General features: G+C 51.3%; 4 protein-coding genes across 4 annotated transcripts; 3 read left to right on the forward strand and 1 right to left on the reverse strand.

Moving 5' to 3' along the window:
- Positions 1 to 602: 602 nt before the first annotated feature.
- BO94DRAFT_560701 (Zn-dependent exopeptidase) lies at positions 603 to 3,767 on the forward strand (the record flags this gene model as incomplete). The annotated part of the gene is made up of 4 exons (XM_025614176.1): positions 603 to 797; positions 881 to 1,627; positions 1,689 to 1,876; positions 2,687 to 3,767. 4 exons carry the CDS (start codon positions 603 to 605, stop codon positions 3,765 to 3,767), a joined length of 2,211 nt encoding a protein of 736 aa, XP_025462561.1.
- A 213-nt stretch (positions 3,768 to 3,980) lies between these two features.
- Positions 3,981 to 5,780, forward strand: BO94DRAFT_560702 (DUF1774 domain-containing protein; the record flags this gene model as incomplete). Its single annotated transcript, XM_025614177.1, has 4 exons — positions 3,981 to 4,002; positions 4,764 to 4,974; positions 5,072 to 5,511; positions 5,572 to 5,780. 4 exons carry the CDS (start codon positions 3,981 to 3,983, stop codon positions 5,778 to 5,780), a joined length of 882 nt encoding a protein of 293 aa, XP_025462562.1.
- Positions 5,781 to 7,147: 1,367 nt separating this feature from the next.
- On the forward strand, positions 7,148 to 11,356 carry chsB (chitin synthase class II). Its single transcript, XM_025606698.1, has 6 exons — positions 7,148 to 7,296; positions 7,358 to 7,755; positions 8,104 to 9,818; positions 9,872 to 10,056; positions 10,117 to 10,283; positions 10,337 to 11,356. Exons 2-6 carry the CDS (start codon positions 7,526 to 7,528, stop codon positions 11,238 to 11,240), a joined length of 3,201 nt encoding a protein of 1,066 aa, XP_025462563.1. The 5' UTR covers positions 7,148 to 7,296; positions 7,358 to 7,525; the 3' UTR covers positions 11,241 to 11,356.
- A 116-nt stretch (positions 11,357 to 11,472) lies between these two features.
- On the reverse strand, positions 11,473 to 13,449 carry BO94DRAFT_477460 (amidase; the record flags this gene model as incomplete). The annotated part of the gene is made up of 7 exons (XM_025608642.1): positions 11,473 to 12,030; positions 12,086 to 12,209; positions 12,260 to 12,681; positions 12,737 to 12,836; positions 12,893 to 12,966; positions 13,017 to 13,115; positions 13,174 to 13,449. The coding sequence occupies 7 exons, from the start codon at positions 13,447 to 13,449 to the stop codon at positions 11,473 to 11,475; spliced, it is 1,653 nt and encodes a 550-aa protein (XP_025462564.1).
- Positions 13,450 to 13,725: the final 276 nt, after the last annotated feature.

Genomic DNA, 13,725 nt, shown 5'->3' on the forward strand with positions numbered 1-13,725 from the left:
CTCCCCGAAGAAGTACACAGTAGATACGTATCTAGTGCCAGTGCTTCCTGGGAGACAACCCCGCAGGGCGGCTAACGTGCCTTGATTTCAATCCAGGAACCACTGGGTACCTATCAATAATATTCTACGGCTCCAAGCCATGTCAGGCCATCTATCAATCGTGCCGACCAGAGGATCAGAGGGTAGGACGGGGTCCTACAGATAGACTTGGCGGGCGAGGGCCTGCTGAGTTGTGCGATCAGCGCGTGTTCTTATTTAAGCCGCGCGCGCACCTCTGACGCAACTGTCTCAAGGGGTCTCCTCGTCTCCTCCTCTCCTCCTGCATATTCGGCCGCACCCCATTCGAGTGCTTACCCTGAGTTTCATCAGAGCAGTCCCTGGGTCGTGTCCAACCTGGAACCCCCAATTCCTCGCCCGTGTCTTGCTCAGCTCTCGGCCTTTCGCCCCTGGAAGCCTTAACAACTGTCGGCAGCTGTTCGGGCGGGCAACCTTACACTCCTCATCTACGGTGCAGAGGCTCATCAGCATCAGCAATACCACTCTCTTTCCATCATTCTCACACCTTCCTCAATCCTTTTCATCGGTAGATCTTCGTAGGCAACATGAAGCTTTCCATAGCTCTTGCACTGGGCGCAACCGCTGCCACCGGGGCGTTGGCGGCCGTGCTACCACAGCAAGAACCGCTGACAACTCCCCAAGATCCCCCGGTCCACCATCATCAAGAAAGGTTCCTGATTGAGCTGGCTCCTTATCAAACAAGATGGGTAACTGAGGAAGAAAAGTGGGCTTTAAAACTGGTATAGCATCATTTTACTGCTCGTTAACGTTCAAATTCTCTTGGCATATTAAAGCATGCTAATTACTGTGGATACTGCCTTAGGATGGTGTTAACTTCATTGATATTACTGAAGAGCGGAACACTGGGATTTATTCAACTTTGCATGCTGGCAGTTACGTTCACTATCCGCCGACGATGGAGCATGCGGATGCGGTGGTTGGCCTTCTGCGGGACCTGTCCAAGGATAACATGAAACAGAATCTCGAGAAATTTACCTCATTCCATACTCGCTACTACAGGTCGGCGACTGGTATCGAGTCTGCGACGTGGCTATACAACAGAGTTTCCGGTGTCATTGAACGGTCGGGTGCAGCGAAGTACGGCGCGACAGTCGAGCAGTTTGCTCACCCTTGGGGCCAGTTCAGCATCATTGCTCGAGTTCCGGGCCAGACTAATAGAACGATCGTTCTGGGCGCTCATCAGGACAGCATCAATCTGTTCCTTCCTTCTATCCTGGCGGCTCCTGGTGCTGATGATGACGGAAGTGGAACCGTTACTATCCTCGAAGCTTTGCGTGGCCTGCTGCAGTCAGACGCCATTGTTCAGGGCGAGGCCCAAAACACAATCGAGTTCCATTGGTATTCGGCAGAGGAAGGTGGTATGTTGGGCTCGCAGGCTATTTTCTCCCAGTATAAGAGAAATAGGCGAGATGTCAAGGCGATGCTTCAGCAGGACATGACGGGCTATACTCAGGGGGCTCTAGATGCCGGTCGCCAGGAAGCCATTGGAATCATGGTTGATTACGTTGACGAAGGCTTGACGCAATTCCTCAAAGACGTCACCAGCACAGTAAGTCTTTCATCACTCATCAGAATTTGGGTAGGTCTTTGACTAACGAGCCCGGTCAAAGTATTGTGGCATTGGTTATATTGAAACCAGATGCGGTTACGCCTGCTCCGATCACACGTCGGCAAGTAAATACGGATATCCTGCGGCGATGGCAACCGAGTCCGAAATGGAGACCAGCAGCAAGAGAATCCACACGACGGACGACAGAATCAAGTATCTAAGCTTTGATCATATGCTGGAGCATGCAAAGTTGACACTCAGCTTTGCCTATGAACTGGCTTTCGCCTCATTCTAATATTCTTGCATGAGCTTTCATGTTGATTTAGGACTGAATGAAGCATTTAAGGCCCGGACGAGACGGGGTATAGAGCCATATCGTGCATGTCTGATTCGTCTCGATACTGATTATGTAGAACGACAACACCCTCGTTCTTGTTGACAGAATAATGACCACAATATTACAAGTTCCTTGCAACTGATCCCTCCTATCTATCATGGGCTGGGAAAGCTCCGAGTAAATTTGGTCTGCGTAGAGATCCTTGAGATGCTTTCTATGAGGATAAGAGGAGGCCCGATAAGATAACCAACCGAAAGATCCGGCCATACCCAACTGAGACACACTAGCCCGAAGCAGAAGGACGGTCACTCCGCCGGGCGATCACTTTCACTGGCTTCATCTTCGAGTCACCCATGTCCCCATTTCATTTCGTCATTCACAATTCCTCCTATACTCTTTGCAGTGTTCCTCCCCGAACCAACTCCATATTCATTCCATCTCTCACCTACTTTCAGCGCGACTGAATCCGCACCGAAGCTCATCCATCCACCCCTTATCATACGTCACCAGCGGTGTGCCCCTCCAAGAAGACCCCACAATCAGACCTTGGACCCGATAATAATCGTGTGCGCTCCCGAGAGAGGTTGCAACGTCCTTCCCGAATTCAAAGCACTGTTGAACTTTGAGGCGACCTGACTGGGAAGCCCAATTGAGACAAATTCTGCAGGGATCCCTGTGACAAGAATCAGAGCATTTTTCTGAAAAGTCAATCTCTTATCGAGTGGTACGATACATCTTGCTACCATGGAATCAACCGATCCCTACGCCAAGGAGCTTCAGATCGCGTGTCTGACCGTCCAGAGAGCTACACTCTTGACGAAAAAGCTACTGGAAGCTGTTGATAAGGGCTCATTCGACAAGAATGACGACACCCCGGTGACAATTGCCGATTTCGCTGCGCAAGCACTGATTATTGCCGCCATCCACCGTGCTTTCCCTGACGATGTCTTCGTGGGTGAAGAAAGTTCAGATGCCCTTCGAGCTGACCCTGCTCTCCTCGAACGCACATGGGAGCTGGTCTCTTCGACTCGCCTTACGGATGAGGAGAGTGAGGCACTACTCTACGCCCCAAGCAGTAAGGAGGAAATGCTTGACTTGATCGACTTGGGAGCTCAGGGTAGCTGTAGTAAGCAAACTCGCGCCTGGGTTCTGGATCCAGTTGATGGTACGGCGACCTTTATACACGGCCAGCAGTACGCTGTTTGTCTGTCTTTGGTAGAGAACGGATACCAGAAGGTCGGCGTCTTGGGCTGTCCGAACATGAACCTGAGGACGGGTCGCCTACACGAAGAAATCGTCGATCGGGATGGTTACGGGCATCAAGTGTTTGCCGTTTCTGGACAAGGCGCATTCATTCGGAAAATGGGAACAGGGGCTCTTCTTCCCTTGAGCAAAATTGAGCCCAAGGCTCAGATCACTGACCCTAAGGATATTGATTTTGTGGATTGCTTGAAAGCGACATCATCCAACACGGACATGCATGCCCGCCTTGCATCTTACCTGGGAGCACCGTGGCCAGCATCAACAGATCTCTGGGCCGCGCAGCTGCGGTACATCGCCATCGCCGTGGGAGGCTGTAATGTTATGATCAAGATTCCGCACAAGGCATCTTATCGATCGAAGATCTGGGATCACTCGGGCGGCATGTTGATCGCTGAAGAGCTCGGTTGCACTGTGAGCGACCTGGCGGGTAATCCGGTCGACTGCAGCCTGGGAAGAAGTCTGGCGGAGTGCTACGGGATGATCGTTGCGCCTTCGTCCATCCACGGCAAGATCGTGGAGGCTGTGAAACAGATCATGTAAGACACAAGATAAATGGCTAGTCCGGGGTCAGGGTTGGCGGACGAGCTGTCTTACGGTCCCCACTTCCCATTTTTGCCTTTTGCGGGCCCTTGGCTTTCATATACGGAGTTAAAGGAGGAAAGACTCCAGACTATGCCCTCGCTGCGCAGGCCCCAGGTGGATTGACAGAGCAGTTCTTGCGCATAAACCGAGACTATGTCGTCAGGCTGCAACATGACGAACCAGACTCCAGACAGTATCTATGTGGATACATATCCATGAAAGCACATTCGCATTTCGTCGGGTCACTGGCGGAAGAGACACTTGGCTGCGTGCGCCAACAGGACCGTGCGCTGATCGACAACGTGGGGATGACGGTCAACGACATCAGAGAATCGCAGAGGGAGGACACGTACTTTTATAATGCGTTCTGTTCGCATTTTGACCATTGTTAGCGTTGATAGGGTTCTGATGCTGGAAAAGGATTGATACCTTCCAGGATGATGTCATAGATCCGAGTCGTCACCTCATTATTGTGCCACAGAGACCCACCTACAGTAGGATCATACCTCCCAAAGTAGACAAGGCCCAGTAGTAGACGAGAGAGAAGAACAGGGAGGACGACTAGGACGACGCATCACGACATTCGGAAGGGCGGCAGTCCCGTGATGGCCGGGAAGCTGGCCAGTGAGAAGACGACGCGCCGGTCAGGAGATCAGGCAATGCGGGGGAGCTTCTTCCAAATCCATTCCTCCCAACAATGACATCTTCCAGTCGGCGTCGGAGTAGCTACACAATAATATAACCGCATGTCCTCCCCCCTGGCCTGGTCCAGAGCTGGCTCTCTCTGCCTCTAGGCATTGACTCTTTTTTCATCTACCTTGGCCATCCATTCTACGCCCGGTCGCAGCTGTTTGGTTCATTAGTTATGGCAACCTGTGAGCCCCTCTTCCTTAGCGTCTTTTAAAGACCCTTTCGCACGCAACATCCTATCCCTGACTAATATCTGACTTCCAGATAATCCGTTCGCCAAGCGAGAGTCGCATGACAGGTTCTCGCTCGGAACCTATCGCGTTCTCGTCCCTTTATCGTGGGCGCTCGTCGTGATCGTCGGCATTTATTATTCCAGCCATGCCCCCGATGTCAAGCACGGTCATACCATCTGGAAGCAGGCCAACAAGCATATCACCCCCTTTAGCTTGAGCACTGTCATTGGTGGTATCTATTGGTAACTACCCGATCTTTCTATTCACTGATACCCATCCACCTCCCTCCCCCGTCTTCAACCCGCCCAATAGTATTTTGATTCTTACGCCCTAATCCAGGGTTATTGTACTCCTGTCCCAAGTCGGTTATGTGTATCACCTCTTTTCCAATGACGCTGTAGTGGCCACTGCCGCTGCCAATGTGGGATCGCACTTCATCCTGAATAACTTGTTCATCTTTGCTTGGATTCTCCTGTGGACCCGCAACCACTTCTGGGGCTCAGAGATCATTCTGATCGCACACTTCTTGAATCAAAAGACGACCTACTGGCGGCATCGTACGCTTCCATCTATCTCGCACTTTGCCGTCGTTGCAGCGCCCTACGCCTGGACTTTGATTACGCTGTTCTGGAACGGAGCTGTTGCAGTGAACAGCAACAGCTTGCCGGCCCGGATCGTTGCTAATGTGTTCATCTGGGTGCTTTTCGCATTGGGCTCGGCGCATATCTTAGCCACCCAGGATGACATTCTGGGCTACAGTCTGAGTTTCTTGACGCTGGGTATGCAGTACCATAAAGCTATTCGAGACGCGTGATCGAAATGCTAACAGACGTTTGCAGCATTGGCCGTCAAGCAATTTGGCGTCAAGATAATTTCCCTGCAGTGGATCTTCGCCATTGTCATCTTTGCGGTCTTTTTCGCTGAGTCCATCTATATTACGTTGACGAGGTACTCCGGTCGCAATGTCTTCCTCCGCAGGGCTGAGCAGCCAGCGGCCACAGACCGCGAGAGGGAGCCTCTGCTCAACGAACCAGCACAGTCCGCCTAATTGCAAGGTTTTGAGCCGGCCGTTAACACGGATGCTCGTTAGGAATCACTTGGCATCGGGACCACATTGTATCACCGGATAGTTAGTTCAATGGGCTTAGTTATTCTCAGTTTCTCTCGATATTCTGTACGTTCGAGGTTGTTACTCGCCGCTGTTCTTGGGTATGGTTATGATTGATTGATTGTCCGCAAAACTGGACTCATCGTCTCTTTAGGGTATGTCGGTCAATGGGATATAAAATATTTGGGTGAAATTGGGGTGCAATATCTTTGTCACTTTTGGTTCCTCTAGGGAATTGGCCTACTTCTGTTTTGATTGTTGCTACCTTCATAATGGTCCAATCTATTCAGTATGAATCATGACCAGACTAAGCACATGCAATGTGCACACCAATAATAAATCCAAGTGCCACATATGATGGAAGAGGTGTTGACATGGTAGTTCAAATGCAACAAGTGTTCTTCGCAAAACACATACCCTATCTGCTAGTGCATTGGCTCTGTGTGATGTATTGTATTTTAACTAAGATAAGACGGTTATAGTTTCCAAAAAGACATCCATCCTACCCGCAAAGCATAAAGCATCGCTAAGACAAACATTAGTCTATGCGGTCACACAACTCACTCAGCTGGGCACTGGCTAGTCCTTGCATGTCAACATTTAGCAGAAACAGTTATCTTGGTTGGCATACAACTCAAGACCAACTAACCCTCTTATGTATGTTTTTTTTTCAAGGCCGATGGAATCAGCCAGTATGCTCATGAGTGGGCTGTGGAATATTGCGGCAGGTTGTCATAATCCCAGAATACCACCCTGTGTCATGACAGAGGCTTTTTGGTGCAGTGGTATTGTTACTGACATGGGTGTAAAATGTAGAATATACTATATATCTACTTGATGACTGTGGAATATCGACTATCTATTTACAGGTACAGTCATCCTCACATGGCAAAGCAAAATGGTGCCTGAAAAAGATGGGCGGCGTCGGGCCCACGGAAATGGGCCGGAAATGGACGGGAAACGGAGACACGACCAGAAACCAAACGTAAGGAACAGGAACAACTCCCAGGAACCATTTGGATTCGACCACTGACAATCACTGCTGCGATCAATGAAATCGAGTCCCCGGCCGTGGTGTCTCTCAGCTGCAAGGATGGTCGCCCCCGCCCGCTCCTCCAAGCTTCGGTTGCCCGGGTGATAACCACTCCACGCTGCGCCGTTCGTCAGCGCAGTGATTACGACGGCTTTTAGGCGCCCGTATCCAAGGTGATTTCATAAGAAGACACTGAGGCGAAACTCTGCCCGACCCATTCTTCATCTAGTTTTACGTGTTGATGTTGGTGTGGTTGATCGTAACCTTTGTTTACCACCAAGTTTGAGTTTCGCAACCGAGGTTCCCTGCACTGACGTGCTGCATCCTTTATCGATCGTTTTCCCTATACATTCCGACAGATCTCCAAGCATATTTGGTTTGTTTACGGTACTGCTACCGGACAACCCGTTGCTCTTCTTGATAGTGAGTTACATTCCCCATGACACAATGCAGCAGCAGAGCGGATAGACTAATGACTATCTAGAACTTGCCTCTAGGAAATCGGAAGACCCAGGCAATCGCAGTGCTTTAGGCTGAGATCGTCTTTCAGCTGCCCTCACTAGGACCAACCAAATACCCCAGAGAACGTCTTGTATCACCATTACGTTTCATCATCGGATACTATGAACAATTGAGCGGATACCAGACAACCATGAACAATTCGTCGCGCATGTATGTGTCGGCACACAACCAGGAGGAGGAGCCACCGGCATACGATACTTATGGAGAGGCGGTCTATGACTCTCCTCCGGCACCATCTCGCCTTAATGGGGCCACAATGCGGCTGCTTCCCACCAGCACGACTGTGGAGAGTGATTTAAGCGCGGAGACGGGACCGGCCTCGGAGTATCACTATGGGGATCCTTATACCGATGATGGCAGGTAAGTAATGGCCCATTCCATCTTATCAAGTTCTGTTGTGACCTCTGGCATACCAATGATCCCGTGCGGCATCTGCCATACGGCGTGGGACTCCATACCTCCCCCCCTTGTTGACATTGTCGATGCCATTAAAACCTCGGTCCGGGAAAGCTCAGGTCTCCCAACTGGGAGCTCTCAGGCAGTTCCGGTGCTGTAAACACATAGCATACGTCGCTTGCCTGTCCTGTGTTTGCCATACTCCTGTTTGCATATCGGATGTCTACGGACATCCGACGCAATCCCTTTCACGATGATTTACGAGATGTTTGTTATGAAACGAGAGACTAATTCGCGTGCTCAAAACCGCAGAAGTGAACGCGAACGATACTTCCACTATGACCCGAGCGAGTCTCCTTCACGGCCCATGTCGAGTCTAGGAAACGTACCAACGATCCCCCCGCCAGCAGCATCAACGGTAGATGTCCCACACTATACTTCCCGCCCAGGTTCTCCCGCACGACCTTGGTCACCGAATCGTGTAGGAAACTGGGCCAGACCCCCAGCACCCCCGTCTGTCGCAAGCTCGCAGTATGAACGCGCGGATCTCAACGGCAGTCCACGGCCGGGCACCCCCAGTTCAAGATACGGGGGCAGCCCTAGACGACCGCTGCCGCCGGCACCGCTGTTTTCGGTCCCAGGGGGACAGGATGCTAGCATTCCTATCAATGAAGCAGATGTATTCGGTGGTGGCGGCCGGACAATTGACCCCAGACATGATAACCGAGCCAGCATGCAATCTTTCATGAGCGAATCTACAATCATCGACGAGAAGGATGCAATGTCGAAGATCGATTTGGACGATGGCCTGGACGATGGTCTGGATGAAACCGATGAGATGGTCGACCCTAACATGCATTATGGCCCAGCCCCGGAAAAGCAGAGCCGTCGAGGTGTTCGCGAAGCCCAGATGTCAAGGAAAGAAGTCCAACTGATTAACGGTGAACTGATCTTGGAGTGCAAGATCCCAACTATTCTGCACTCCTTCCTGCCTCGACGAGATGACCGCGAATTTACCCATATGCGATATACGGCGGTGACCTGTGACCCTGACGACTTTACCCAGCGAGGCTATAAGCTGCGCCAGCAGATCGGCACTACCATGCGCGAGACGGAATTATTCATCTGTATTACAATGTATAACGAGGATGAGATCGGCTTCACCCGGACTATGCATGGTGTCATGCAGAATATCACCCACTTCTGCTCGCGATCCAAATCGCGTACGTGGGGTAAGAATGGTTGGAAAAAGATCGTGGTCTGCATCATCGCCGATGGTCGCAAGAAGGTCCACCCCCGGACCCTGAATGCTTTGGCAGCCCTGGGCGTCTACCAGGAAGGCATCGCCAAGAACGTTGTCAACCAGAAACAGGTCAACGCGCACGTCTATGAGTACACGACACAGGTGTCGCTTGATCCAGACCTGAAGTTCAAGGGTGCCGAGAAGGGTATCATGCCATGCCAGGTCATCTTTTGTCTGAAGGAACATAACAAAAAGAAGTTGAACTCGCATCGTTGGTTCTTCAACGCTTTTGGTCGAGCGCTACAGCCGAACATTTGCATCCTGCTCGATGTCGGTACCAAGCCTGCGCCCACCGCACTGTACCACCTCTGGAAAGCATTCGATCGGAATTCCAACGTGGCGGGGGCGGCGGGTGAAATCAAGGCCGGTAAAGGAAAGGGAATGCTCGGTCTCCTAAACCCGCTGGTTGCCAGTCAGAACTTCGAATATAAGATGTCCAACATCTTGGACAAGCCGTTGGAATCGGTCTTCGGCTATATCACGGTGCTTCCTGGAGCGCTCAGTGCGTATCGGTTCTTCGCTCTGCAGAACGACGCTGAGGGCAACGGGCCCCTCAACCAGTACTTCAAGGGAGAAACGCTACACGGACAAGATGCCGACGTGTTCACCGCCAACATGTACCTGGCAGAGGATCGTATTCTCTGTTGGGAGCTGGTCGCCAAGAGGGAAGAAAGATGGGTTTTGAAGTTTGTGAAGAGTGCTGTTGGTGAAACCGACGTTCCAGGTAATTATGACGCTAGCCCTGCCGATGGTCCAGGCCGCTAATATGATCGCTAGACTCGATTCCTGAGTTCATCTCGCAGAGACGACGGTGGTTGAATGGTGCCTTCTTTGCAGCCGTGTATTCGATTGTCAATGCAAAGCAGCTCTGGAAAACGGACCATTCACTGGCTCGGAAGATCCTCCTTCAAATTGAGGGCTTCTATCAGTTCATGCAACTGATCTTCACGTACTTTGGCTTGGTAGGTCCATCCAGCTATTGCCATGCCGGAAACGTCTGCTTACCTTCTCACCACTATCAGGCAAATTTCTATCTCGTATTCTATTTCATAGCTGGTTCACTCACCGACGAAAAAATAGATCCCTTTGGCCACAATATAGGCAAATATATCTTCATTATATTGAGATATGCCTGTGTTTTGGTCATGTGTCTACAGTTCATCATTTCAATGGGTAATCGACCACAAGGGTGAGTTTTCCATGTCGTGATGCGGGTGAATCAAGCTAATCCAACTCTTGCAGTGCCAAAAAGCTATACCTTTCCGGAATCATTGTGTTCTCAATCGTCATGTTCTACACTATTTTCTGCACAGTTTATCTGGTTGTGATCGAACTCATCGCCAGAGCCGGTGGTGATTCGTCATTAACAGTGAGCAATGGACTATTCATAAACATCGTCATGTCGCTGCTCTCCACCGTCGGTCTCTACTTCTTCGCCTCGTTCCTCTACCTCGACCCGTGGCACATGTTCACCTCCTCTGCAGCCTACTTCATCCTGCTCCCCAGTTACATCTGTACCCTGCAAGTGTACGCATTCTGTAACACTCATGACGTGTCCTGGGGTACCAAGGGAGATAACGTTCTCAACATGGATCTCGGTGCCGCGCGAGTGATCAACGGAACCACCGTCGAAGTCGAAATGCCCTCCGAGCAACTCGACATTGACAGTGGATACGACGCCGCGCTCCGCAACCTCCGTGATCGTGTCGAGGTACCCGAGACACCTATCACTGAGAGCCAAATGCAAGAAGACTACTATCGCGCCGTGCGTACCTACATGGTGTCCATCTGGATGGTCGCTAACGTTGTCCTGGCTATGGCCATCTCCGAAATATACGGCCCTGACTCCGGCGGCACCAACATCTACCTCGCCATTATCCTCTGGTCCGTGGTGGTCCTAGCCCTGATCCGTGTGATCGGGTCAACCACGTACGCCGTGCTACTCGTCGTGCAGAAGATCGTCGAAGGAAAGGGCAAATTCGACGCCGGTAATCTCGCCAACATGAGTGCTACCTCAAGCGCGGTCAGTGGGCATAATAGCACGGCGCTCCGGTATGGCGGTGGTGTGAGTATGAAAGATAAATTTTCGGAGACGAAGTGGACGATGAAGAGACAGTTGGGTAAAGCGATGTTTTGGAGGAAGTGATGATTTGATCATATCTCTCACATCTCTTGACTTTTTGGTGTTTTTCTTTCTTGGTTTCTTTCCCCCTTTCTGATGGAATTTTCACGACTTAATGGATCGATGAACGGGATTCTCATGTATGTATTTATGTTTCATGATAATTGATGGATGGGTGGATGGATATAATGGATTGTATATGATCAATGATACCGGATTTGCTTCATGTTGACTGAACTGTACAACTATGGGGCTATCAGAGCATTGACCTGGTCTGCTCTGTTTCGTCATTCAGGATCCCGCTGACCAGGGCACCTGCGGCCAGGGTCTCCTCGTCCTTGAAATGCTTGCCGACTAATTGTAGTCCAATTGGTGCGCCTTCATACCGTTCGGGACCGGTATATTTACTCCACTCGCGGTCGTCCACCTCACCCCGAGGCGTATATGTTTTATCCTCGCCAGAAATCTGGTCCAACTGTAGATCCACGCTCAGGCCGGAGGGGAACACGACGGCCGGCTGGTCCAGGATGTTCCAGATAGCAGTGTAGTTCCAGTAGTGGGATTCGCCTAGCACGGAGGCGACGCCCGCGTATGCAGGACAGAGAATGAAATCCACACCGCGTGATTTCATTAGTGCGTGGTATTCGTCTCTGTATATGTCGCGCTGGACGTTGAGCTCCCAGGCTTCGGCGACTGTGAGAGGGTTGGGGCTGCTATAGGCAAAGGCCCAGGCAGTCAGGGGGAGGGTTGGCTCTCCGGTTTTGTCTATGAGGGTGCGTTGGCTGAGTGCTCCGTCCGGGAAGTACATCGAGGACTGTTTTTATTTGGTTAGAGTGGGTATGCAGCATTAGTATGTGGATGAAACCTACAATGATATCCCAACCATGCTCGTGCTTGTAAGGATCCCAATCAATAACGTTGAGGCCGGCTGCTTGGAGCTTGGCTTTGGCGTGCTTTAGGGCCCGGGTTACGGGGGGATGAGGGCGGACGTAACTGTTATCAGTCAATTGCTATTCTGTGTGTCTGGGCTGTCTTTGGCTTACCCGTCATCCCACATGATCGCGACGGTCATATCTTTAGTGGGGTTGACCCTCTTCCAGGGGACTGGGGCCAGGGACGTGTCGATATCCCATGGCTCTTGGTCAATGACGGCTCGCTGGAAAAGATCCAGATCTTCCACGCTCTGACTGGCGAGAGGTCCAATCACACCGCGGATAGCCTCATGGCCAGGCTCGGGTGCCTTGGCACCTGTTAGGGGGTTGCGAAGCGCTGTTGGGCGGAATCCATAAGAGCCACAGAATGCAGCAGGGGCTCGGATTGAGCCCCCGATGTCTGTCCCAATACCTAGAGGAGCGCACTTGAAGCCTGTCGAGGCGCCCTCGCCACCCGAGGAGCCACCGGAACTAAGGGTACGATTGTAGGGGTTCAGTGTTGTTCCGGTAAGGTTGTTGCTGCAGCAGAGGTGCTTATGTTGATTAGCCGTATTGAGCTTATGTATGCAAGGCAAGAAGAGGCGGTACCATGAGAGATTGCGGTTGGTTGGTTCGAACGTGGAAGACCGCGCCCGCCTTCTCGAGGCATTTCAGAAGGAGGGCGTCCTCTGTTGAGATGTCATCCACCCTAGTACCATCAGTCTCTATTTTGACTTTGTATCTAAGGGCGGAGAGTAATCATACCATGCCACATAGCCGGCGTTACATGTGAGGCCTTTGATTCCAATATGCTCTTTCACGCTAATCGGAACCCCATGCTGCAAGTTGTTAGCCTTTGTATTGCATAACACCACTGGTAGAGTCTCACCAAGGGCCCAACTAACTTTCCGGTCCGCTGATAGTATTCATCTAGATCCTTGGCTCGCGCGATGGCTCGGTCCGTCAGGAATTCTGTGGCAAAGTTGAGCTTATAACAAGAATTAGTCGGAAGGAAACCTGGACAAGATACTTGAAAACAGGCTTACCAGTTGGTGACCCAATACACATCGTTTGAGGAATGCCACTACCACCTCCTCCGCCGTGAGCCTTCCTGCGCCCATTTCCAGTACCAGAGAAGTGGCGGACATGTCGGTGATAGTGAGCTCTTTTTCTGAGAGAAGGCCGCTTTTGCGCGGGAAATCCTCCATATTCTTCTCATCGGCTGAGGGCAACTTGTGTGCGGGGAGAAGCCATTGCTTGGGGATAGAGTCTTGTAGAATATCCTTGGCTTTCTGAGCCTGGAGCTCCCAATTGAGTGACATGGTGCAGGGGCTTTCGAGCACTAAAATGCAAAGCAATGAATGGAAGAAGTGTAGATAGGCGATATGAGAAGGTGGGAGAGGGTCCAGTTTAATACCTGTTGTAAGGATGCACTACATCTCGGAATCGGAATGCAGTCCAATCACAGGGTGCAGCGAAGTGATATGCATCAGTTGCTACTTGCCTTGGTGTCTGGCCGAGATAGTGAGGCCTCGGGTGGAGATGTTCTTATCGCGGGGTCCGCGAGCACCTGCCTATCCAGGGCCCCGGCGCGTGTT

Source organism: Aspergillus sclerotioniger (assembly GCF_003184525.1).
Source record: "Aspergillus sclerotioniger CBS 115572 chromosome Unknown BO94scaffold_40, whole genome shotgun sequence".
Taxonomy (NCBI): Eukaryota; Fungi; Ascomycota; class Eurotiomycetes; order Eurotiales; family Aspergillaceae; genus Aspergillus; species Aspergillus sclerotioniger.

Coding starts and splice junctions, on each gene's coding strand:
- chsB (XM_025606698.1), top strand. CDS start 7,526: ATGAACAATTCGTCGCGCATGTATGTGTCGGCACACAACCAGGAGGAG. Junction 7,756..8,103: donor CCTTATACCGATGATGGCAG/GTAAGTAATGGC, acceptor TCAAAACCGCAG/AAGTGAACGCGAACGATACT. Junction 10,057..10,116: donor TCTTCACGTACTTTGGCTTG/GTAGGTCCATCC, acceptor CACCACTATCAG/GCAAATTTCTATCTCGTATT.